The sequence below is a fragment of the Pseudochaenichthys georgianus genome, chromosome 5 (assembly GCF_902827115.2).
Source record: "Pseudochaenichthys georgianus chromosome 5, fPseGeo1.2, whole genome shotgun sequence".
NCBI lineage: Eukaryota > Metazoa > Chordata > Actinopteri > Perciformes > Channichthyidae > Pseudochaenichthys > Pseudochaenichthys georgianus.
In genome coordinates, this window is record NC_047507.1 from 25610846 (window position 1) to 25636934 (window position 26089).

The 26089-nt window shown below is 40.5% G+C and overlaps 1 protein-coding gene across 4 annotated transcripts in view; it reads left to right on the forward strand.

The window, feature by feature from the left end:
- The first annotated feature begins 833 nt into the window (after nucleotides 1-833).
- The window catches only part of tox2 (TOX high mobility group box family member 2), an 88336-nt gene continuing 63080 nt past the window's right edge, over nucleotides 834-26089 (forward strand). For 2 of the 4 annotated variants that reach the window (XM_034083730.1, XM_071203175.1), the window contains exon 1: nucleotides 2734-3268. In XM_034083730.1, the coding sequence (XP_033939621.1) occupies nucleotides 3185-3268 (84 nt within the window). In that variant the 5' untranslated portion in view covers nucleotides 2734-3184. Of the gene's footprint in view, nucleotides 917-1109; nucleotides 1211-2733; nucleotides 3269-26089 lie in introns of those variants that run through there. The other 2 variants (XM_071203177.1, XM_071203176.1) reach the window with 2 other exon arrangements.

Genomic DNA, 26089 nt, shown 5'->3' on the forward strand with positions numbered 1-26089 from the left:
TCCACTTTATTTACATGTGACACCAGTCTGAGTCCCCCGCAACTAATTCCACCCGGTGTCTCATCCTTTCACCCTTCCACTTCTTTCTTTTATTCCATTTACTAAATATCTTACACCCCCTCTTTATTTGATGAAACGTCTTTCCTTCTCTGCGGCACCATTTGCTTTCTGTCTGGCCAATACCTCGTGTAACGCCGCGCTGCAACACAAAGAATGACACGCATTCCTTTCCCATGAAGCCATGAGTGGGCCGGTGCCAGATACCCCTGTGTACTGTAGCTGCTGCTGTAACAGTGACTGAGTAACAGAGTGAACAAGTGACAGTGAGAGACGGGCAGAGAGGAGTCAGACAGACAGCGACACAGAGGTACAGGATGAGGAGAAATCGGCGTCTTTGTGACAGTTAACCTCACACGCTTGGATTCAGGACAGGCTGAGTTGGCAGCTGATGGCAGATCACCACAGCAAGCCCACAGTGTGACCCATCTGTGCCTGGTATTAAAGCAGCTCACACCCCAGGGCCAGAGCCTCCATGCTGCGTAATAGCTACGCGAACATAGGCCCAGTCCTGAGGGGGCCAACACGTTACCCACTGGGTTGACAATGGCAGCTTTGGTATCAGAAACACACCGAAAAAGAAAAGAAAACTCCCACATATGCACCAAAAGCACAGAACAACAAGAAATACACAAATTGGGCTGGTATGCGTAACTTACATGTTGCTCTGCCTTGCAAAAAACGAATTAATGACACTTCCCTACACGTATGAGTGAGCATATAACACCACTCCACCCCATTCTTAGGAACAGTGTGATACACATTTGGCTGTGAGTGGTGTTATTTTCCCTCCCTGAACCTATTTGAAGCTCTGGTTGGACATTGTTCTGTGTTTACATCCTGTTGTGTCGACCGCTGCGTGAGTATGTTTTGCGTTTGTCCAGCTGTGTGTAAATGTGAATGTGTGTGTGTGTGTGTGTGTGTGTGTGTGTGTGTGTGTGTGTGTGTGTGTGTGTGTGTGTGTGTGTGTGTGTGTGTGTGTGTGTGTGTGTGTGTGTGTGTGTGTGTGTGTGTGTGTGTGCCTGTGCCTGTAAGGGTCAAAGCTGGAGCACAGTAGCAATATATATTATGTCAGCTACCATGAGAACCTATCTATTCTCAGTGTGTATTCAACTGCCTGCTGGATGGAAGACAAGCATCAAAATGAAATAAGGTAGAAAAAGTATATTTCCGAAATAGCTTAAGGCAGTGGATGGATTTAGGTTTGGAGCATGTGAAACTGATTTTTACCATAAATGATAGCAAAGCGTGAACTTCACGGTCTTAAAAAGAGCTGTATTACACATCATAACAAGTGCTTTGGAAGTGATGTAAGTAATTTAAATGTTTAACACGGATGGCAAAACTCAAATGTCGGTATTTATGTAAACATTAGTTAGCTTTTTAACCCCGTACTCTGTTGCCTTAAAATGATCACAAACAGGAAGTCTTATTATATTCAATATATTAAAACATATTTGGCCTTTCTATGTATGGCCAAATGTGCAGGGTTATCCTTTTTAGCTGTATACCTCCTAACATTCAGCCTGTAGCTCTTTTAATGGTCATCCCTGACAGTCCAGTCAGTGACATTATAAAGAAACAAAAGGGAAATGTTAGATTTTCTCATCTGGATTATAGTCACACTCCAATCATACAAAGTTAATGAGGCTGTTAAGAGCTTGAACCTTGGTTTTCTATTAAAAATGTTTCCCTTTGAGTAGCTTCAGAGTTACATTTGTTCACCCTTACATTGTATAACAACGTAACACGATACATTATTTATTAGGTATTTCCATCACTGAAGCTATATATACTGTTTACGTGAGGGACGCAATCAAACCTGGTATTACATCAGAGGGAAACATTTTAGAAATATTCACATTTTCATCAAATTCAACTTAAGATATTGCATTTGTTATATTCTTGTGTTGTATGGTTTATTTAGCTTATACATGTAACAAGAATGATCCTGTGGCGGTGGTGGTAGACCAGTAATTAAATGTAACTTTATTACTTTTCTCAATTAGTGTAGAATTTTTTTGAGCTACTACTTATTTTCTTGCTAAATATCAATCTAATACAATAGAATGCCCTGTTTTAAATTGAGCCACCAAGCGCCATATAAAACACTCAAAGGTAGCTTGACCTTGATCAACTATAGGAAAGTTAGTGATAATCCATGAATAGAATAGTATGGCATTAAAAACAGGGGCCGTGTTGCTGCCTTAGGTACTTTCCATACTTTAAACACACTTTCTCAAATGCTTCTTTAGTATTAGTAGTATTCTTTACAGTGTGGTATTGCTACTTTCACTGATTGGAATACTTCGTCCACTACTGTATATTTCTTAAATTACAGAGAATGGACAAATCCATTCATCCAATTTCAATTGATTGGTTGGTTGTAATATTGATTACAATGTCAGAGAGTACAGTTAAACACGTTTATGGCCAACATTTTGTCTACAAATCAGACTGTTAAATGAACTTGAGATAGATTGTTGATGTCTTCACTACAACAAATATACTGTCTCTCTAACTGAGGAGAGTCTGAGGGACCCCAGTGTGGGGGGACTCATTGTCCACTACACCTCCTCTCCTGCTGTTCCTGTTCTGGCCGATAGAGGTCGCAGCCGAGCAGCCCCTCTGTGTCCGGGAACGCATGGATGTGTCTGAGCGCTCCCGCATGACAAAGCTACAGCGCGTCTGGAAACCGGGAACGGAGCACGGGGCGTTTTTGTGGAGAAACCGTCGACAAGACCCATTCTGCACCTTTACCTGCAGCTCAGCTCTGCTCGGCTCGCTGCCAAACGAACTTCAGTGACCGTTTGGCTTTTTATTTGCTCCACTAAGGCGTGCAGCTGCCCTCTTGTTTCCCCCTCTTTCCAAGTGAACTTTATAGGGATGTTATATCCGAGCATCACCATGCTGAATGCCCAGATAGTGCTAAAGTAAGTGTAGGACGTGTGTGAACGACCTCTTTTTCTTATTCTACTTTTTGTTCGATTTAAAAGAAAAAGAGAGGGAGAGAGTGTGTGCAGGAGAGTGTGTGCAGGAGAGAGGAAGAGAGAGAGGGAGAGAGAGAGAGAAGTCGCGCAGGTTTGTGGAGCTACGCTTTCATGCCGTCAGTCTTGCGGACTCTGAGATGGACGTCAGATTTTATCCAGCTCCCCCTTCAAGCGTGGGTTCATGTACTGACTCCGGTTTGGACTATTACCACTCCAACAAGGTAACAATGATTTCTACTTTACGGACTTGTAGTCGGTCAAAGGTGCAGCAATTGGTGTGATGATGCACGCGCATGGTGTGCCATATGAGCAGGAGCATAATGTATGTGTAGAAGGAGCATGCCTGGGGAGTGATGCACTTGTATTTCCCTCGGGATGAATTAGAATGTAATGAGTCTTGGAGCTGCATTGTCTTTGAACTTTGTTGTATTTTTAATTAGCAGATTGTTTTGAACTCTGCAGAAAGGCACACATGACACCTGTTCTGAGCTAGTGCACCCTTTAATTTTCATACATGTAATGTGTTAATCTGGATAAACTAAGGGCACGTTGTACTGCTGTCCTGTGAGCTGAGTTGGAGCACCCCTCTCTCCAGCGCACTGGAGCTACACACACATTGATTGTGCCTGTTTCCCCCTTACTTAAATGCATGACAAAAAGCTCAATCCCACCCATATTATTTAAAATGTGTAGACCTAACTGCGGGAAAGTGCTATCTTATCTGCTCCAAACAGGTACCCATGGGCCAATGCACAATTAGTCTAATACAAACCTGTAAAGATTGCTTCTAAATGTGAACTTGACTGCAGGTTAGGGATCGGGGTGTTTGTGATTCTAAGATGTATATTGTTCAGTTATTAGCTGAACAGTCTGCATATTATTTTGTATGTGTTTCATTGCTCGATAAAAGTGTTTTTCATGAAGGATATACATTCGACTACAGGCTTGGTTCGCTTTTGCGCACACATCCAATCTCATCACTGTACACATAATAACTTTTTAGGAATAATGAATTTGTCTCCAACCTAAATAGAAACCAATGTTGTGGTTTGCAATTCTCAAGTATCACATACTGGAATTTGTTTATCAGCTATTCTCAACATCGGTAAGAATTTAGGAATTGCGTTTTTACGCACGGAATCGTATCCAATATTACCGGAACGTCAGTCACTTTTATAAGTAAGAGTTGCAGTAGAATTATCATTTGTGATAAGCTGCCTTTTGAGGAAAATAATCACCAAATCAGTTAACATCAGTCTATATTTGTTTACTATATTTATTATATAGTTTACTGATTTTTGCTGATTTCTCTTATGAATGTCATCATGGTACTGTAAAGAGATCACTTTGTGTCCCCTTCTCACTCGTTACATGCATTGTGCACTGGCTCTGACTCCTTACTTTGACTGATAAAGGTTTTGCATTTAGGCAAATGTACAACATATTTCAAGATTACAAGTCACATGCCACAAGGCTATTTTTTCATGTGGTCAGGGGTAAAACGTGTGTAAACATTTGGCAGAGCTAGAAGAAGGCATTATACCCGCAGCCATACAAATAGGTTTGCTTGCCTGAGCACCTGGAAGGAGGCCAGCAGGCAGTTAACATTTGCTGATGACAAAGTGAAACATTATAGCACAGTACAATATTTGAATTGTTAATCTTCCCTGTCCATACACACAGTCACCTGTATGTATAAACGAATAACACACACACACAGACACACACTCACTTTGCAGAGGGAGGTTTGAATTACAATACATGAGGCTACAGTCATTCGTTAACCCCTAACTTGCTGTAACAACAACTTAAATCCCAACATGAACTGATCCTAAAGTGGAATAATATTAAATCACACCTCAAATTAGCCTGTTAATGAAGTGATTACAAGCAAAAATATTCTCACATTGAAGGGTTTTTGTAATCTCTTTGTGATAATGTTATAAGCAAATTAAGCACGCACGGTAGCTGCTGCGGATGTGTATTTAAGATCACAATGAGACCTGGCTCTCGGACCGAGGCCATGTCTCAGGTCTTGTAGCGTTAACACAATGAACTGCATCAGATTCTCATCATGATTCTCAGGTTTTTGGCCCGCTACCAAGCAGATTTGGGTTTCCAGGACTGAATCGTATAACATTGTCATTACTAAAGTAGCATCTGTGACTAAGATGTAAAGTGACACATTATCTGAGACCGATCTGTGCCGACTACCACACATAACTGTTGAATAATGATACAGGAGCTTCATATGGCGTTTGGCCAATAGTTCATCCTCTATGGCAGTTTAATTTGTGAGCGAGATGGAGTTGACCCCCTGGAGTTGCACTGTGTGAGCAGGTGTTAATAGGGAAGCTTGCAAAGATGATAAAGATAAAGATGATGAAAATATAGTTTTTTGTATTTCACAGTTGGTTATAGCTATTGCATGCATGGTTTAAATGTAGTTTTTTCAATTAGTATTAGCTTTTAATTTACCCTTATTTACACTTGAAACAGTCAGAATAAATGACTTATATGAAACTCACTTGTGTGGTTTTGCATCATTACTGTACAGTAATACATTAACCTAACAGGAAGTGTGTATAATACTAAGTGGGACAGTCCATTTATAAAAGCCCAGCACTTCCTGTTCTAGCAAACACATCTATTTCTGCCAGTGATTATTCGGCTTTTCGAAAATGGCTTTGTGTGTGTGCTCATATTCAAGCTGTTCTCTACCTGAAGGGGTTAATAATTGAGGATCGTAAGGAATGTGTAAGTTGAAACTAGTTCGAACTGATCTACCACATTCAGTCTGATGATTGATTGATGGCTGTCAGGAATATGGATCACACTGACAGAATAAGCCATTACCACAAACCCATGAATGCACTTGATCTACGAATTTAGGCAATGGTTTTCCTACAATTATATCTTAAACATCAACAAAATACAGTCATTCTAAATGTAGGAATCAAAGGGAGTCTAATGTACTTTACACTTTGATTTCCTTTTTCAAACCTACATTTAATTCAATTACAAAATGATGATGAGATTGCGTTAGATGCAAATGCCTTTGTACTTCTCTGCATGTCATTGTAAATTATTTCATAAATGAACCTGTGCATCCACATTTCAGAACAACGCAAAGAACACATGAGATGAGCGTTGCTTTTTTATTTTTGCCGTGAACCCCAAGGCGCTGTTGCTCTTCTCAACTCCATCCAACTTGCATTGTCCTGCACTTGCACAATCACCGTGAGTCATCTTTACTTTTCGCCCAAGATTTCTCCTAATCTTTTTGAAGCTCTCTGTATCTTTCCTCACTGAGTGGGAGGCTTGTTTGTTCAGCGTACACTCAGCTGTGTATACCAGCGCTGAAGGCCACTTCTTCGCAAATGCCTGTTTTAGCGAGAGACTATTTGTCAAATGCATTATGACTTGTGCATACCCCCAGGCAGAATCACTCCAGTGAAATGAAGTTGGATAGATTACTGTAGCTGTTCCACTTTCTCCTCATCCCTCTTCCCTCTAACAACATGGTGCCCAAGAGAGAGGCTCTCAAGTAATTATACTGTAGTTATTCTGTAGGTTTATAATCCAATGGTTTGCAGATGTTATTCTTTACATAGTTGAAGTCTGTTCCCAGTTACTGTACGTTATTTATATATGCTGGGGCCATTTTCACCGCAGTGCGGAGCGAACTCTTTATTGATACACAGTTTGTGCAGTTCTAAGAGAGGTGATTTTTCAATCAAAGCATTACTGTGTATGACTGTATGCGTGCATGTGTGTGTGCAGTTAACGCATTCCTAATTGCTTTTATACCTCGAGGCTGAATGTATAAAACATGTTTAACAAGATAACCGTCGTTTATACCTTGATGCAGGTTTTCCCACATGTTATACTTCATACTACCTCATATTGCATCCTCACATAAATGCACGTAAAAAGCAGCTGCCATTCGTCCACCCAAAGAGCAATGAGGCCGGCTTTTGCAGAGCACGTACCAACCCTTTTCAAATGGTCCGTTCCATTACCACCACTACCCTAATAATCACTGTATGGGATACTTCAAAGTATGGACAGGCAAAAATACTTTCCATGTAGAATTCTCAGAATGTGTTTTTTTTTTCTTCTCTTCAAAACATGACTGTAATAGAAACAGAAAAAAAGAAAGAGATATTCCAGCAGTACCTCATTCTGTACACAGAACACAGTTAATTACATGGAGGCAAGCATTCTTGGGGCGACAGCGTGGACTTGGGCTTTTTCATTGTGCCCATTCATAACATTCTGCTGACTGGCCAGTCCGAGTTGCAATATCCCAACCGTTCTCACTGGGAAAATGTTAACCCATGCATGGCACTAATGCACACCAGAGAGGAAAACACACTCTAAAGCTGCTGGTACTGAGAATACTGAAAGTGGCCAGTTTATTGTTCCAATCCCGTTCCAGGCAGTTAACTAAGAGCAAATAATAGATAACCGAAAATGAAGTCATGGCATGAAAACAATGTTTAGTATTTTATAAAACCCCTCAGCAGTCTACTTTGTTAAGTTTTTTGGTCTAACCATTTTCTGGCACTATTCATAATCAAATCTTTCTGTCTCCCCGTCTCTCCCCCTCTTTGTGTCTAACTTCTTCTCTCATTTACCTTCCCAGCAGCAATGTCAAAAGGTTATGGAGGGAAGCCGGATCGCCTGGGGCAGATTGTGTCTTTGAGTTAATGATAAGTAGCTACAGTGTTATTCTCCGGAGCTTATATTGTGTTCTGTGCACAGACTCTTACAGTAGCAAAAAACTGAACTATTTATCATATTTGCCTTTTTAATCAATTGTTTAAAAACAGGAATGGAAGTACATTTTTAACAGAAGCAAAAGGCTAAATTGTGAATACGTGAATTGCATACACTTGAATTGTTCACCTCTCTTGAAATATGTTTATTTGCCTATTTCAGCTACAACATAGGAAAAATCCCCAAATTGGCATCAATGATACAGTGGTTGCTATTCTGTAGCTGCACCATAAGATGTCATGGGGAATTCGAGGACAGTAATTGACTGCTAAGTGTACATGCAAGGGGATACTGTACTGTCCATACTGTATGAGGGATTTACTACAGTGGACTCGGGTTTAACCTACACGACAGTGAAGGTAGCAAAGACTACAGTTCTCTGCTCTGTACTTTAAAATCTAGACCAGACTTGACTCAGAGCTACTAGAGGTGTTAAGAGGGTCATAAGTCATGTATGGCTGGAAATAGATAGTATAGTTTATCCTGCCTGGTTAGCTACTTAATCACATAGGTCCATAGAAACGGGCTATTTATGCCGATGATTGATTGCATTAACTGCAAAGAATTCAGTCATGACATAGCATTTTTAAAACCTGTCCAAATACGCATTTGTGATATACTAACGCTATCCAAATACTTTCTATGAAACTATCACATCCCAATCTATCCAGAAAGTCAATTGATTATAAGAAATCACAACACTGCTTATAGGGTAAGACGGAGAGCCTTAGTTTTCAGGATTGGTGGCATGCATGTTAATCTGTAACGTAATGTGAAACACAGCCATCCCAAGATGTCAGGGTAATTCCAATTTTGACATTGAGCGTGAATCGAAGCAGCCCGCCTGGCCCAACTTGTGCACCTCATTATATCACATTAACCCTAATTATCGTCACTGCCCCTTGAAACCCAAATACTACAGTCAGGCTTGACTCCTGGCTCTTCAGCTGGCGGTTGGGTGTGTGTTTCATCCCCTCGACTTGTGTAAAGTAGTCCAATGTGCCAAGGCGCTTTAAACTGTCTTCACCTCAGGAGGCCAATGGTTCCTCAGTAGCAATAGCCTTGCCCGTCTGTCTGTCTGTCTGTCTGCCTCTGTCTGTCCTCCCCCCCCCCCCACCGTATCTCTCCCCCCACCATTCGGTTTCCCTGTGCTGTTTTATATTCAGCTCTTGATTGGTTGGGGGATGGTGTTGTGGAATAGCATTTGAGAGGTTAGCTGGTTTGTGCAGGGAGGGGGAAGTAGATTTGGGATGTGTGTAAGGGAGAGAGAGAGATGGAGTGAAAATGGAGAGAGATTTTTAGGGGTACTTTATTTTTCAGCTCGCCCTTGAGTCTGTAATGTCATTCAACGATGTGGAAAACCAAAACGAGCCTTTCCACCAGATGTGTTCCAGTCCAGATAGCACCTTGAAAGACAGACGTTTATTGTTTTAGTGCATTTGGTGTGGTTCAAACCAAAACTGCATGAAATGCTGATTGATGGATTTCACTAATGAATGTGTGTGTGTGTGGAGAGAGTAAGAGAGGGATAGAGAGAGGGATAGAGAGAGAAATCTGCTTCATGTGATCCATTTAACCATTTCTGTTCTTCGCTCTCGGCTCTACCGGGGTTATTTTACAGGGCTACAGTAGCATTTAAAAGCAAATTCATTTTCTTTCTATCAGCACGCAAATAGGAAATAAAATAACCCCTTTCAGTAATGTTTCGTTTTCATATCTACATAATGTGGTGTTTATATTTCCATAAAGTATACACAACTATAACACGCTTCAATAGAGGTAAGTGTGTATTAGCAATACAAGTGGTTGCATAGTAAGCTCTGTCTTTATCATAACAATAGGCCAAAGTCAATAGACACACTGAAACTGCTGTGACCTTCTGTTAAGTAACTTTATATCTTTGGTTCACCAAGAGCAACAACCAAACGTATTGTTGATGCTGACATTTAGCATCATCCACATGCATGTGGTTTCGACTGCAGGTCAGGAAGTGCGCAGCTCAGTCTGCAACAGTTTCAGCATCCCTGCAGTGAACCGCTTGTTTTTAATTATCATACACTAACAATTCTGGCGCTCCCATTGTTTTATTGTTAAGGTATCGCAGCCAAGACAGATGCAACAAAGGCAAATCGTTTTCTGTGTTTTGAAATACAGCAATTCCCCGAGCAAGAAAGCTGATCTTCATTAGGATAATTGCTTCATTTGATTCATAAACAAATAGACCACAGAGTCATTATTCTAGATGCTGGAGATTACGAGTGCATTTATTGGCCTTGGCAGATTTGTGTAAAGCAGGCTTTGCTACATAAATTAGTGTAATCATTGTATGAGAAAACCAAATCAACGTTTCACATAAGCACAGACGGAGCTCATCATCTCTGACTTTCACACTCGCAAAGATCTCACGGTTCACCCAACAATTTGTTTTTCATTAAATCTCTGTGGGAATGGTACGTTATAGCCGTTTTTTGTGGTACTTTCATGCATTTTTTCCAGAAAAAGCTCTACATGAAATGGTATGAGACCGCCGTTTAGTCTATAACCAGGAAATGAAACACTAAGGAGAGGAAGGAGGGAAGGAGAGGGGGGTTAATGCAGATTTTTGAGTATGTTGACGGATCAGAGTGGGGACATTTTGACGGGTTGATGGCTTGAAAGATACAATCTAACTTGGAGTAAGTAAGTCTGTGAAGGCACCACATTGCCCATCAACACTGTTGTACTATTGACTCAATCCTTCTTGTAAGAAGGTTAAATGCATTCAATTGAAGACAGTTCATCCAGCTTATAATGTTTTTCATTATATATGATCATAGCATGTGGTTTATTTGTTAGCATTTCAGTCCCCAGGCTCCTCTCTTGATTAGTAGAAGTAAGTCTATGAGCATAGGGTAATCCCATAGATTCCATAGGATACATGTATGAAGACACTGATAAGCATAGTGTCTGCGCTGTTGAAGAATGCAGCTGTCGGGTGTATTAAGAGGGGTGCACAACATGGGCAAACATGAGCAGTTGTCTTAGCTTCCTGAGGCATGTCCTGTGCAAATAAAACTGGAGATGGCTGGTTCAGGCCCACATTCAGAGACCCCGGGCCCACTGAGTACACACTCTCAGAGACATACACTCTCATACACTCTCTCACAGATACACACACACACACACACACACACACACACACACACACACACACACACACGCACGCACGCACACACACGCACGCACGCGCACGCACAGACACACACACACACACACTCATACATGCAAATCCAAGCATGTCTACACTCGCATAGCATACATACACACAAGTGCACATGTGTGAGCACACAGACCATAGAGATGCAGCCATGTTATTTTGGAGACACTGCTGTAATGGTTACTGTACTTTACAGTAGTAATGTCTTAACAGTTCAACACATTCAAAAAAGGGAGTGTGATATCAGTCACAGTTTTATAAAGATTTCATGTTGGGACGCATGTATTATAATAAATAGGAAGAAGCTTTATTTTCTCAGTATTCTTCATTTCACACATTCATTTGCTTCCTTTTCCTATTGTGACCTTTCTTTTCAAGCTCTTTCGACACAAGAAAGAAAAGGGAAGATGGGTGACTAGCCTTATCGCAGAGTGACATTATCAATAATAAAGTCTGATAAAATTGTTTTCACATTGAAAACACACTTTGAGTAACTATAGGTTTAAACAGGCAGTTTGTTAGCCACGAAGGATTGGTCCTCTGCCGTGTGCCGCTCTGTGCCAAGTGAGTGTGTGCGACTCCCCCCGCTATCACTACAAACCCACAGTCCCCCCAGGCCCCCTCAGTCTAGCAAACCACCTCTGGCACTTTTGGGCTTTGTTCATAATATTTTCATTGTAGCTTTGCTTTGCTTTCCAGGAATTCCATTCGCTGTATGTTGATAAGTCAGTTTTTGTTACTCCAAGATAACAGCGTCAAATAAGAGCACTTAATCTTATAGAAGAGCTTCACCCTGAACTCAAATGAAGATGTTATTGCATTTCTCTATTCCTTTGCCAATGAGTGCTGTGTCTGTTTTGGTATTGCAGACTTTTCAGCTTTTTTTAACATCTACAAAAATCCATACTAATGCTCCAGTAATGTGTAAAGAGGCTTGGTATCATAACTCCTTTTCAAAATGAATGACTTTTGTACCCTCTGCATTTTGATTGTGGATCTACAGAAGCTGCTTTAGGTCTGTTTTGGGCCTCTCTATGTTGATTGGTATGTGATGTGTTGGTGCAGCTGAAAGTGAATGTGTTAACTGTGCAAACACAGCATTGCTGGCACTCCTGGTTTCACTTAATCTTTTACACAAAGGCACTGGCAGCATGTGGCTGGTCTTCCAGACAGATTCAGTCACAGAGAGTGATAGAGAGAGAGAAGTTAAGGTATGTGTACATAAATACCCATATGTTTTGCATTAAAGACATCTTAAAGCATTTACACTTATTTATTTGTTCTTCTTTATTCCAGCTAGACAGGAAGATTACCTTTTTTGGGACTTTCTGTAAGCCTTCATCCCAGTCAGTTATTAGGATTTCCTGAAGCAAACACAGCATCATGTGACCAAAGCCATGCCTAGTACTTTGACCACCTCAGGACCTTATTCTGGGTTGTAGTACATGCAGAAGTCCACACTTACTGCCATGGATGATGGATGATTTATTTGCCTGCCATCCTATAATTACCCACCGGGTAGATGGGAGGACCTCTCTGAGATTATAGTTTTTCTTTGCAGTAAAAAAAGCCTGAGACACTAAACGACTTGGCAGTAAGCTCTTTAAAAAAATCTTTTGATGTTTTATCAAGCACCGCAACATTAATTAAAAAAGTATTCATCATATCTACAGTGGTGGAAATGGTGAAGCAAACTCGAGGAGACATTTCGAAATTGAATAGATATATTTCCATTCCATATTTACCGCATTGGGGCTTGTTTGTACTAAAACGTTACCTGTTGGCACTGACTGTGTTGTTTGCAAGGTCTGACATTTTCAGAGGAAATGCTTTCAGATACATATTGAATTAATATTTTCACATCAAAAGGTATGTTTCTGTGTTTTTTGGACATGGCTCTAGGCTAAAGAATGAATCCAAAATGGAAAGCGGCGACCTCTCATCAGACTTTGACAGGTTTCTGCTCGGTAATTACCCATGTAGGAGAAAGGTGTTAGTTCTTTCTAAATACACACCACCTAATATTATTTTAATTGACTTCAGAGGAACGGTATCAATATGTGCTGATTAAGTTGCAAATTGGCTAAAGCTGCTCATTCTGAGAGCCAGATCTCCTTGTTCCTTTTGGTTTGGTTTGTTGTACTTTCTGCAGCTCTGCATAATGACTAGAGTGGAAGATTTCAATTACTCCGAGAAAGTCAAGGAGGTTGTTGAAGTTTGAGAAATACAACACGGGCTGGTTGATATGTAGAGATTTGGAATGTAATTAAATTGGTTTGGCTGCTTGCCACTGAAAAAATACATTCCTTTTTTTTCATCCAAAATGAAAATGTATAGAGTGTTTTGCTGAAAATACCTTGAGGGAACAGTAGGCTGTTGAATATTTGTAATACAGCTTGCACTGTGCAGTTGAAATGAGTTTTGAGATGAGTTATCCATTGTGGTTTCCCCTTTGACATTTGAAAGGTATGCAGCTTTTGAACCATGGATTTACTGTAATCAATTTTTTTTCCTATTATTGATGTGTGGTTGAGTTATAAACTGTAAATTGGCTTCTCTGCCATTTCGCTGGCTGTGCCATATCAGAAACCACGAGGCCATGGTGCAGAAACACACTTTGTAATAATGTTTATATATAGTCACATGTAAACCCCAGTTGTTGGTCCCAGTCTACACATGAAACTGTACAACACCGCTGTTTACCATATAGAGTGTATGAATCTCTCAGTAGCACAAAGTAACCAATCCATACTGAGTCATGTGACAGACTTCACCAACCGTTCTAATTTGATATTAATGACCGACTGTTTTGTTCACAAGGAAACACATTAGAAAATAAACATTTAGTGACAGCTGCAGGTTTAGATCTGCGGTGGTAATTCAAAGTCTGGACATGTTTTTAGATACACTTTCAGAATTTCAAGAAGAGATAAGATAAAGAGTTTATTATTAGTTCGCATTAGACATCTGGCATTTGATTGATGTGTCCTGTTAAAAGGCTGAAACAAAAGCGAGAATTTAAACTATGAAATTAATTATCCAAATGACTACAAGATCAAAAGACAGTGTGAAAACCTGTGTCATCACTTCCTTGCTTTTAGCTGTGCATAGACCAACAGCAATTGACATTTGAGGTTGTTTTGGCACACACAAAGAACAACGTGATCTTCTTCTTCCTCGATAGACCTCAGAGCAGTCGGAACCACAACAAAAGAAAACAAATGTTATCTAGTTTTTATTAGAATGTTTTGGAAACTGTACAGTTTGCATTAAAGAGATCTTTCATAGCTTTCTTTTTGATCATTTTCTAACAAATTCCTACTAGTCACACTGTAAAAACCCCCGTTCCAATTGTATGAGAAATCGAGAGAGAAAAAGGAAGTTGCGGATAGATTCAAAACCATAAATGTGAGCTGTTTTTGTTATGTGTTTGCTGAGGAGTATTAAAAAAAATCCAGTTGCTTCTTATCCACTGCTGCCTGATCTGCAAATGGATCGAGCTGCCCAGTCGAGCCTTCTTACAAAATCAGCCTGGCATGGCGTTATAATAGCTTTTCCTTGTACGTGTCCTGTCAAATCAACTTAGCCTCTTTGGGTGCTATTTTAATGTTAGTCACATAGTCGATGGAAGCAACTACAAGTCCTGTGTGTCGCCTCTTGTCCCCAGAGAGCACAAGGAAATATACTTGTATGTCCTACGCTGTAATGCTTTTCATTACACCATGACACTTTTGGAAAGTGTACTTTGAAACCAGATCCATGCAGCGAGGGAGAGAGGTGTTGAGATGACGACTTAATTAGCGGGGTCTACCACCATCCTGCTAATGGCTGTTTTCGGGTTTGTGAGTGCTGCAGCAGCATGTCCCTGCACGGTTGATTCTCAGGCTTAATCCAACATGCATATGACAAAGCCTGCTAAGTGAATCAAAAAGCTGTATATCAGCGGAGACAAGGCTCCTCAGTCTTCTCAATGGAACTGCAAAGATAAAGCGAACGGGCACAGACGCATGCCAATACACCTTCAGGGTATTGATTGTATGCCATCATGCTTTCATGGGCCTCTCCTGCCTATTTTGCATATCAAATCATATCCAAATAAGTCATGGGATTTGTATTAAATGTTGAGTTCTGTGTTTACGCGTTGGAAGATACTTTGAAGTAAAAATATGTGGGTAAACCTGTGTGTGTGTGATTCCAGACATATTGACTGTTAAGCTGTACAATGATGTAGGTTTCTATTGTAGCCTTGTACTTAGAAAACAAACATCCTACAGAGAGGAAGAAGAGATGGAGAGATAGAGCTTTATCTGGCAGAGAGAGAAAGAGGCCTGCCGAGCAATTCTGCAAACTTACAGAGAAAATGAAAGAAGAGAATAGAATTGTAGACCACACATTAGCAGTGACACATGCACACAAACTAAGACAGGCGTGCATGTGCTGACAGGACAACAGCTCTCACTTTCATTTGTGCTCATGCACCTGCTCACACATTCTGTTATTCTCATTACGCAGAGCGAACCTCGTCCAACATCAAACATCGGTGTTCCCACAGTGTGATCTCATGATGCTTTTCAACAAGTCCCCATAGCTAAAGCCAAATAAGTTGTTTATCAGTGCTGTGAAAAGCAGCGTTAATGAGGTTTAAGTGCCTGCAAAATGACTTGGAGAAATATCCAATTGTGTTTTTTTTCAAGGAATCTTATCTTATCTTATTTATGATATAGGAGGACATTCAAATGTTTACTTTGTTATTGTTTCATTGTAATTGAAAATATATAATACAATAATTAGGTTGGATTTTGAGGAGGAGCTGTACCAAACAAAATCTGTAGAATACTTTATGTGGGACAATGCACCCCGGCCGCAAAACAGAATACGAATCAGAAGAACTTTAATAATCCCAGGGGGAATTTGGATATTCAGATACGTATTTTGCCTTGACAAATATAGTACTTCCTGTGATTAAGATATTCTAGTCCAGGGGTTCTCAAAGTTTTGATGAGTGAGGGCCAATTTAGGTACCCAATATTGGATTGAGGGCCGCCCAAGAAAAAACGGAACACAAAATAATTCCAAAACAAATCCTTTCTTTATTGTACTAACCAATTACCGCAACTCGCGAGATGCCTAGTTGCCATGCAACCAGTAGTCTAGCAAACTTTCCACAAGCTGTCATTCATAATTTAGGAATGACAACCCAGGGGGCGCAGTTTTACCATTCTTAAATTCCATTCTAATTCTTACTAGATACAACCATGGAGGATTAAAATATAACGCATGCATTTCAGCATGTAACATTAACTATCGCGGGCCGCCAGAAACATTTCCGAGGGCCGCCATTGGCCCGCGGGCCGCACTTTGAGAACCCCTGTTCTAGTCCATACTGAGAATTTGATTCATAGCAGTTTTTCAGCCCCAGTTATATTATGGTTAGGGTCAGACAATATTTACTACATTTCAGTATCAGTTTATATCATTGTTGAATGAATATCTGTGTGTACTCTTTGAACAAAACAGGCATTTTAAAAGTGCACTAAATGAAAGCAGGGGTCTTTTAAGCTAAAAAACGATCAGTGCTGGAGAGGAGAGTCGCCTGGTTTGTGAGGGTTTTGTGGTTTTAATCAAAGAGGTGTCCCTTGGATAGCGAGGTAATGGTGGAAAACATATGCGGAAATGTAGATATGGAGAAGTAATCAATAAAAGAGTGCCTGACCTTTCAGCAACACTTCCAGCTTTCCTCACATTACAAAAACATTCCTGTTGTTCCCTTTACTTTAAAGAGACCACGATGTTTTTTCTGTGGGGTCAGGATGTCGGCGTCAACTCTTGTAGCTTGCTTGTTCGCATTCTTGACAACCCTTCGCAATTAGTTTCAATTTCTGCTGTAATGATTCAGGGCTGTTTAGTGTATTTGGCAGCTTCTATCACTAAGCCGCACAAACAAACCCAGGCGACATAGCAGCGCGAGGGGGTTAGCAGGTTCTGTGTACGACACCGAGGTGACGGCTGAGCTAATTGGGGATTAACAGTTAATAACTGAATGAGGAGAGAATCGTTGAGTTGTGCCAAAGTCTGTGCTGATGTTTCTTTCTTCCTGGTCCTGCGCACCCTTGTTTCTCACCTGCCATGCTGTTATTCCTATCTATCTGGATTCTCATCCTCTCTGTCTCTCTCGCTTGGATTTCTCTTCTCCCCTTTATCCAACCCTCTTTTTATTCTCCCTCTCTCTCGGGCTGATTCTCATCAGCCTGTATTAGTTGCAAATGCAGAACTAAGTGGCTGTGACAACATTCTCAGAAGCTCCAGCTGCCACAGATTTATTGCGTTATTAAAGTAATGTACTGTGATTAAAAATGCTAATTTTCCCTAAATCGTATGCCAGCTTACATCGTTTTTTTAGAAGCTGATTTAATTACATGGAAAATGAAACAAGGGCTGAGGATTCAATCTTTGCAGCCAATTGCTTTGCACACAATAATGAATTACCTCGTGATACAGAATCATAGTTTGGGAAATAGAAAGTGAAATGACATTGAGATTCTTTTAGATTAAATAATCAGACCGTTTGCACAAATGCTTACATTTAAACCATACTCAAATTAGGTTAGCTTGTTTTTTTTTAATATATCATTTTGGCAATCTACCTCAGGCCATACTCTGAAAGTGATTGTAAAAAAACAGATCCTTTAAATTCCTTATCTTGCTGTTAAGGTAAGCCACTCAATATACAAACAGGGTAGTTCTGGTTTAGCATTTACAGCAAGGCTTTTAAATAAAGGGAGAAAAAAGTTTCCCTTTTTCAACATTATTATGAATTGTGTCCTTGTCCGTTGTGAATAATTTCCTTTCCCCTGAGGGATTGTCAGTGTGCTTTCCTTGGCTCATTTTGGCCTCTCATTATGCATTCATGTATTCATTTTTATATAATGCTCAACGCTGCAGCTTCATTGGCCAAATCTTGGTTGTTTTGTACAGCATTGTGTATGATACATGCATGTTAACATTTCTTTTCTTTGAATTCAATGTTTTTTTTCTACTTCAGGCCGTCAGTTTCTCCTGCTTACTGTTATTTTGTAGAATATGCAAGGCCCTCTTTTGAACATCACCGGATGAAATGAGCTACTACAAAAGAAATGTCCATTTGAATAATGAGATAGAAGTGTTTTCCCCTGATCACTTGATCTGCATGGCACTTCTGCCGAGCAGCAGATAACCCTGCGCTGCACCGCTTTTCCAGTCTTCTAAAATCTCTAGTGAGATTACCAGAACAACTTTGGATATTGTTTGGATGCCTTCCAGATTTCTCACTGTGTAGATCCTCAGCTCCTCTTTACAGCTCTTTCTTCTGACCAGGTCCAGGTGAGCGTGTGAAATATCCGTGACCATGTCGGATGTTTTTTCCTCCCTGGAAAGGATCGACTCATACGTGTCGTACAGCTCAGAGTGAGCGACTCCGGCCTTCCAGATGTCCCAGACATAACAGAGGCTTGTCAGCTCTGAGGCTGGGCTCTAAATGGGTCACTCTCTTTGATATCACACAGCTCCTTCACAATGACCCCACTGTTCTCCTGATATTACAGCACACCAGGTGGCTCACTATGAAAGTCATAGCCAGACAAAATGTGGACTGTGTCTGATCGTGAGTAGTCAGAAAAACACATCACACATGAGACGGCAGAGCTGTTTGTTTTAGGTTTAGAAATGGTTTTAATACACACAACAGCCCAAGCCTTCTAGAAGAAACCAATTGTTCTGAGTAAAAGTATTGGAGTTTTCTTCCAGTGTTTGATTTCAGACATTTCATGATGAAAGCCTTTGATATGAGGAACATGCATTTTTCATTGATCTGCTCTCTTCCAGGGCAGTTTATGCATGGCTGTATGTAACATAACATGCTAGGGAGCTCTGCAGAGAAATGGGAGGGTTGTAAAAAAAAGAAGGGAGAGGGGGTGAGTGGATGGCAGTTCGTGATTTCTGATTTATGGTTTGATTACAGTCTTTCCATCCTACTGAAGACCGGCTGTATTTGCTTGCATCACGTGAACTTTTTCTCACATGGCCTAGTAGTGCAGCAAGCCCCAGTTAATTCTGCTCCTCGTTAAAAGGGAACACGCACACACACACACGCACGCACACACACACACACACACACACACACACACACACACACACACACACACACACACACACACACACACACACACACACACACACACACACACACACACACACACACACACACACACACACACACACACACACACACACACACACACACACACACACGCACACACACACACACACACACACACACACACACACACACACACACACACACACACACCACTGATTGAGAGATAAAATGGAGAATGGCTTTTTTAGTCAGCTGAGTATTCTCCCCTCCGGCAACCTGGCAACCATTCAATACCATTTACCTCCTACTGGGAAATAATATTGATATTCATATGTACTCGGAATAAGGACAACAAAAATAGAAAGAACCCCCCCCCCCCCCCACATATTAATTACAGTGTGATTCAAGGTGCACAGGTGTGTACCATCTCGGGTTCAGAATATCCCACTCATCAGAATGAATGTCCGTTTATTACTGCAATGTGAATGGTAACAAAAACTAGCTCTATTTGGAATTTCAATGCCACTGTTTTGTATGAACAGTAGCCATGACAATGTGGACAATGGAGCTTTTTTGTTCACCTGTAGCTGGCACAAAATTCTCGACTAAGAGCTGCATTCCACTTGTAGTCTGAGTGATCAGACCCTGGCGAGAAAGAAACACAGACGTGAATTGTGCTCCCTTTATGCGCCATTAGTGTTTTTAACCAGCATCGATCCACCTGCATTTAAAGCATGTTGGTGTATGAATAGGAGGAACGCTGCAGTGAAAGAGTCAGTCACTGATATCATGTCTCCCCAGGCTTTCATTAAACTGCCATTCATTCTCCTCCTCAGAAGTCCTCAGGCCTCTTACTTTGAATTCTCTAACTACACATTCTGTACTGCCGAGCCTCGTGAGTGAAGTAGGACATTTGAGTTTGACTTGTCACTCAGGCACTAAAAATGCTTCAGTAAAGTGGAGTAACCAGAAAATTGAGACCTTTATTTATAACTTACGGGACGGTTTTAGCTGACAAAGTACAACATGCTGCACTGAGTTTGTTTTTACATATAATAAAAAGACTAAGCGCATCTGGAAAAGCGCTATAATAAATATAAGGAATTATTATTATTAAGCCTTGTTCCAACCAGAAGTCTGTTTGTCGGGTATCATTTGTTCGACCGATGTCAGATTTTTAAAAACCACACAGGCAGTCCATGAGCTCGAGGGGCAATGTTAGATGTACAGCTTCGATTTGAGGCTCATCATTTTTAGTTGTGACTGGTTCATTTGCAAAAACTGATATTTCAGTTTTCAATTATTTTCATAAATCATATATTTTTTGTGCACTCAAGGTATTATCAATCAAAGTGGTTGATTTATTAGTTTTAAGAATTACATTTTTCTATTGCAAATAAACTCTTAAGATATCTTTAAGGAGCCATTTTTGTGTTACCATATCTCCACATCATTAAAGTTGTTACAGTGTTACAGATTATGGTTTTGTAGATAAGCATTCATAGCCATAAACCGAAGCACAAAGTGGACCTGATTTATTCTGGCAGCAGTCAACCAAATCTAAAAACACAAATCTGATGTTTAAAAAACCTGTAAAGCAAAAAAAAGACAACCAGACTGACGGGTAAGCTCGCAGCAGCTCCGGCATCGACCGGTTCATTTGAATATGAACGACCCCGACTGAAAGGTTATGACCCATAAAGAGGGGGAAAGATTTGAGCGTGCAGCGGGGAGAAATGTCAGACTGAGAATGGCAGGAAATATGTTAGTGACAAGGAAAAAGCTGCCCCTGGTATTCTACAGCCGATGAGTAAAAATAGGGCATTGGGCAAGAAGGCAGGAAACCGGCAGAGCGAGGCCTCTAGTAGGAATTTCTTCTGGGGAGTAGAGATAAGGGACTTAACTCCCTCCTGTCTGGGCCAGCAGACTTTAACATACGACATGTGATCACTGATCACTTATGTAGAGATGGACAGAGGAAGAGGAGATTGAAGAATTTAATAAATGATTTGAGCACTGACTGACGTGTGTGTGTGCGAGTGTGTGCACTGTTGTGTGTGTGCTTTTTGATGATCTGTCACTTATTGAGCATCGACATGACTTTTTAATTAGGTCACGAAATGTGATGGAAACTAACAATCACACACACACGCACAAGGACTCTCACGCAAACACACACACACTTCTACATCATACACAACACACACAAATTGAGGTAATGGCTTGGGAGTGGAAAGTACCGTGTGTGAGAGTCTGAGGTTCCTCAGGTTAAAGAGTGGAAGTTAGACAATAAACAGTGGCTTTATCAGTCGCTGGGCAGAGCGTCCAACCTGATAGCCCAACATATCGCGCTGACTATTAGAAACAAATATGACCTCTACTGTACACCCTTTGCCTCAGCCCACTCCCATGAATAAGCAATTTCGATAAAAAAGGGCCCCTCAATGGCAAGTTTGACTCTGGGTTAACATCTCAGCCTGTCCTTTTGCCACATCACACCCACCGCACTGCATTATCTGATTTGCCCACACTTACGTGACCTCATCAAGACAAGATGTATTGGGATTTTTGCCAAATCAAATCTTCAGGCCAAGTACGATGTGAGATCGATGCCCCAGCAGAGGCGAGACGACGGGATGATTATCATATTGTTGATTACAGGAATTTGTTCACAGTGTGTCAGTTGTGGAACTAGGGCGTTCACTGACAGCTACACTGTTCACAGGCTGACCACTTCTTATAAACCGTGGGCGGTTCAGGAGTTCCCGATGTCGATCTCGTGAGGGAAACAAAGTCAGAACTTGCCAAGCATCTACTTGAGAAACTAAAAATAACAGCTTAACGTTTACACCAACAATGGAGGTCACAGACATGTATTCATTGTTTTTATGTATTTTCTTCTGTTCTGAACATAGAAATGATGTATAACCCTAGATCCAAACAATCAACCTTTCATAATTTGTTAAGAGACATTTTTCCTATCAGTAGAAACATTTAAACGCACAAACATCTTTGTTGTTGTTTCTTGTTTCTTCAGACCTAAACTGCTGCAACCTGTTGACCGAGCTTGAGAGAATATTATTTATCGAGCTGATTGCCTTTTGAATAGAATACTCTGAACCTCTGCTGACCGAAAACAACTCTCATTCCTCTCTGAGTTGTGCTATTTATTTTTAATTGTAATAAATAGTCTGCCACTTAAACAAATGTTAAATGACCTGAGATAGAAAGCAGCTGGGAAGAAATACAAAAGTAGAAGGCTAAAGATCAGACTTTGGGAGTACAGGATTTCAGTATATCAGCTCGATATGAAACATGCTCCATGATAATTAGAGTTGAAAGTCAGAAGTGCTTCCATTGAGGTGGAACAGCGTTATATAAGCGCCCTTATGTGTCCTTGTTGCGTCCTTGTTGTGTCCACTTGCTGTCATATTGAGGACACAGCCTCCCTTCCGGCTATATTGCTATATGAGACAATAACCTGAATACCTGTCGGATTTCTCTCTTTCTTTCTCTCGTGCTTCTCTCTATCTTTCTGATCCCATTTCATTCTTCCATTTGTTCTCTCTCTCCTTTTCTTTACCCACACTTCCTCATGGTCACTCTCTTAAGTGATTGCTACATTTCATCTCATGGTAAATCGGCCATCAGCCCGGTGAGCTATCATTATGCAAATGATGGGCAATTCAATTTCAGTTGGTCGGAGGGGGAATTTCTAATTAGGGTGAGGCACAGCACTCAAGATGGAGAGAAAGATGTAAAGGCAGGGAGAGAGGAGTGGATAGCAGAGGTACAGAAAGAGGAAGAGGAGGAAGGCCTGGGAGAGGCAGGGCTGGAAGAGGATGAAGTATCCATCCATGAAATCAACACCTGCATCACAATTATACTCTTGTATCTTGTTTTCCTGCTGTTCCCATTGTTTGTTTATTTCTACTTTGATGAAGTAGAGTTTTCCTGGAAAAAGATCCATCGAGAATATTCCTCATGCTTGAGATTCAGGATGTTTTCACTGTCGATACGTCTGAAGAACACACAACAACAATATAATGACATGGTTACTAAACTTTGTACAACGCTGTGGTGAGCAAAGTTCTCAAAAGGACAGTTTAAGATGGGGGAAATGAATGTAAACTATAAATATGTCCCTTTGACTCATTTGATACTTGTGTCATTTCTCTCATAACTTGTGGCAAGTCATACATGCAGAGGATTACGGAGGGTTTCACACTTTGAAAATAACTCTGAATCATTTTGCATCGCTTGGTTTATTAATAGGTCTTTCCTCTTTGTAGTGAAAGCTCACCCTTTTGTTGCAAACGATCATAGTCAAGTTTCTCAAGTCCGGCTCTAAACCGAGTCACAGATCATTTGTCTGTTGACAATTTAAACTACACAACATTTCAAATAGGAATGCAACAAATGATAACGTAATTGTAATGATTAAGGTGTTATTATTATTGTCTTGATCACAAGACTTGTGGTTATTCAATGTTCTTTTTAAACATATGATTATATTTTGTATAGAGCCCTAGGTGATATCACATTTTCATTTGTGTCCAACCAACGGCCATGAAGGGATATTAAGAAACACATTGACTATCTACAGTTTTCTACACATTTGAAATCTATTTCCATTTAACCGCTTCTTTACTAAGATAGTTAGAATAGTGAATAATGAGATGTCAAGATATTGATCTGCACTGTGTAGACTACTTTTACATGAACATGTATGTACGCAGGTCAAACAGTAGGCTTTTCACTCTGTGTTTTGTTTCCACTGAGTTTTGTAAGTACCACTGATTTGCATTTGTTTATATTCAGGTGTTTGGAAAATCTAATCAATTATATGAATCCATTTTCAATGTACACCAAAATCTATATTGGTAATAATGGCAGCTTATGAACACATTATCTTTAGATTTCCACTCATTATTGCCTACAGCCCATCTCCTCGCATCACCACGAGTATCAAGCTACTTGGCATGGTGAATACAAATGATATACTTGCAGTATCTGCAGGTTTGTGTATTACATTTTTACAAATTATGTTTTGTGCTGCTGTCAAACTGGACCAGTCTTGTGCAGCACATTTATTTTGATGGAGCATATTTTTCTTGCCAACACAGTAATGACGCATTGGGCCTCTCTATCCATGTCTACCTTCTGAAGTCCAGAAGGGACAGTATGTTTCCTGTAGGGGAAAAAACCAAATTCTGAACGTGTTCTATTCAGCTGCATCTGAGAGTTGTTTGTGTCTCTGTGTGTTAGCGCTTAGTTAACAGTCATTTAGGATTTAATTGATGTGTTGGTTCATTTAAGGCTCAGTATCGCATGCTGTCCTCTCTGTGTTTGTGTGTGTGTGTGTGTGTGTGTGTGTGTGTGTCTGTGTGTGTGTGTGTGTGTGTGTGTGTGTGTGTGTGTGTGTGTGTGTGTGTGTGTGTGTGTGTGTGTGCACTTGTGTGAGAATGTATGGTTGAAACTCAACACATTCATACACCTACACATGTTCAGAAATGTGTGGATGTGCAAAGCAGTCAAAACGCCCACATGTATATGTGTAATGACTCCCACACACACACGCACGCACACACACACACACACACACACACACACACACACACACACACGCACGCACGCACGCACGCACGCACGCACGCACGCGCGCACACACACACACACACACACACACACACACACACACACACACACACACACACACACACACACACGCACACAGACAGAACAGAGGATTCAGCTGAGATCAGCAGCTCACCCTAGGCTGTCAAATATTCTGTCAGCACAACCCAAGAATCACAATTGGACTCTTTGGGAGGAATTAATTCAAAGCACCGTAACAATGCTCTCTGAAACCAAATCAACTGCCTGTAGTCAGCATATCAACTCTCACCCAACTCTCCCTCTATCTCTCTATCGCTCTCTCTCTCTCGCTGCCTTGTCTCCTCTTATGCCACTCTCTCTCTTCCTGCGATGTGTGATTGAACTTTTAAATATGTTGCTGAAGCTGACTTACTCTAACAGAGTTGCTTAACATAGTCAGTGACTTCCTCTGCGCCTCATACCTCGAAGAAAAAGCAACACTTTTTATTTCTAGTTAAATCTAAACTACAAATGAACAAGGCATTTGTACCACTTTAATAAGACTTTACTATAATTACTCCTTAGAAGAAACCAGAATAATGGAAACAAGAGTCTAAATACTATCAAAGTTCACGTTTTGTATAGGGGCTGCATTTTAATTTAGATTAATACTTTGATCTTTAGTCTATAAAATGTCAGGAAAAAAGGAAAATACTGATCACAATTTCCTATATTTATTTTGGATTACTGGTTGTGTCCAACCATCAGTCCAAAATCCCAAAATATTCAATTCATAATAAAAGAAACCCAAAAAGGCGGACCATACTGGCAACAATGCTTGTAATGCAGTGCAGACTTTATTTGCTACGTTCTGTGAAAGGCAACATGAGAACATTTATACTACAGTGATAGAATTCCTCATGATATCAGATGCTCACTGACATTCGGGAGTCTCCCCTTAGCAATCCCAATTTGTTAAGGAAGTATTATCTTTAGCTTATTCATGTATTAAACTAATCTAGCCTTTGCATGTACCTCTTCTTGGGTGAAAAATAGAGAAATTCTCAGTTTTTGTATTGGCGAAATCTTCTCTCCACCATCTGTTTTCTGCCTGAAACACACCAGTGGTGGCACGCAGTCGAGCTGCTGGCTCTGCTTGTTGGTTGTAAGTTGTATTGTTGTAACAAGGTGTTTGTTTGCCTTCAGAAAGCCGTGTCAAAAGATGAGGGGTTCTGGGAAAAAAAAGACAAAGACAAGTTTATTTTTTGCCCTCTGTATCAGAGAGAGCAAGGCCACAGCACTTTATTAATGTGCTCCATCTCTCCTGCTTAT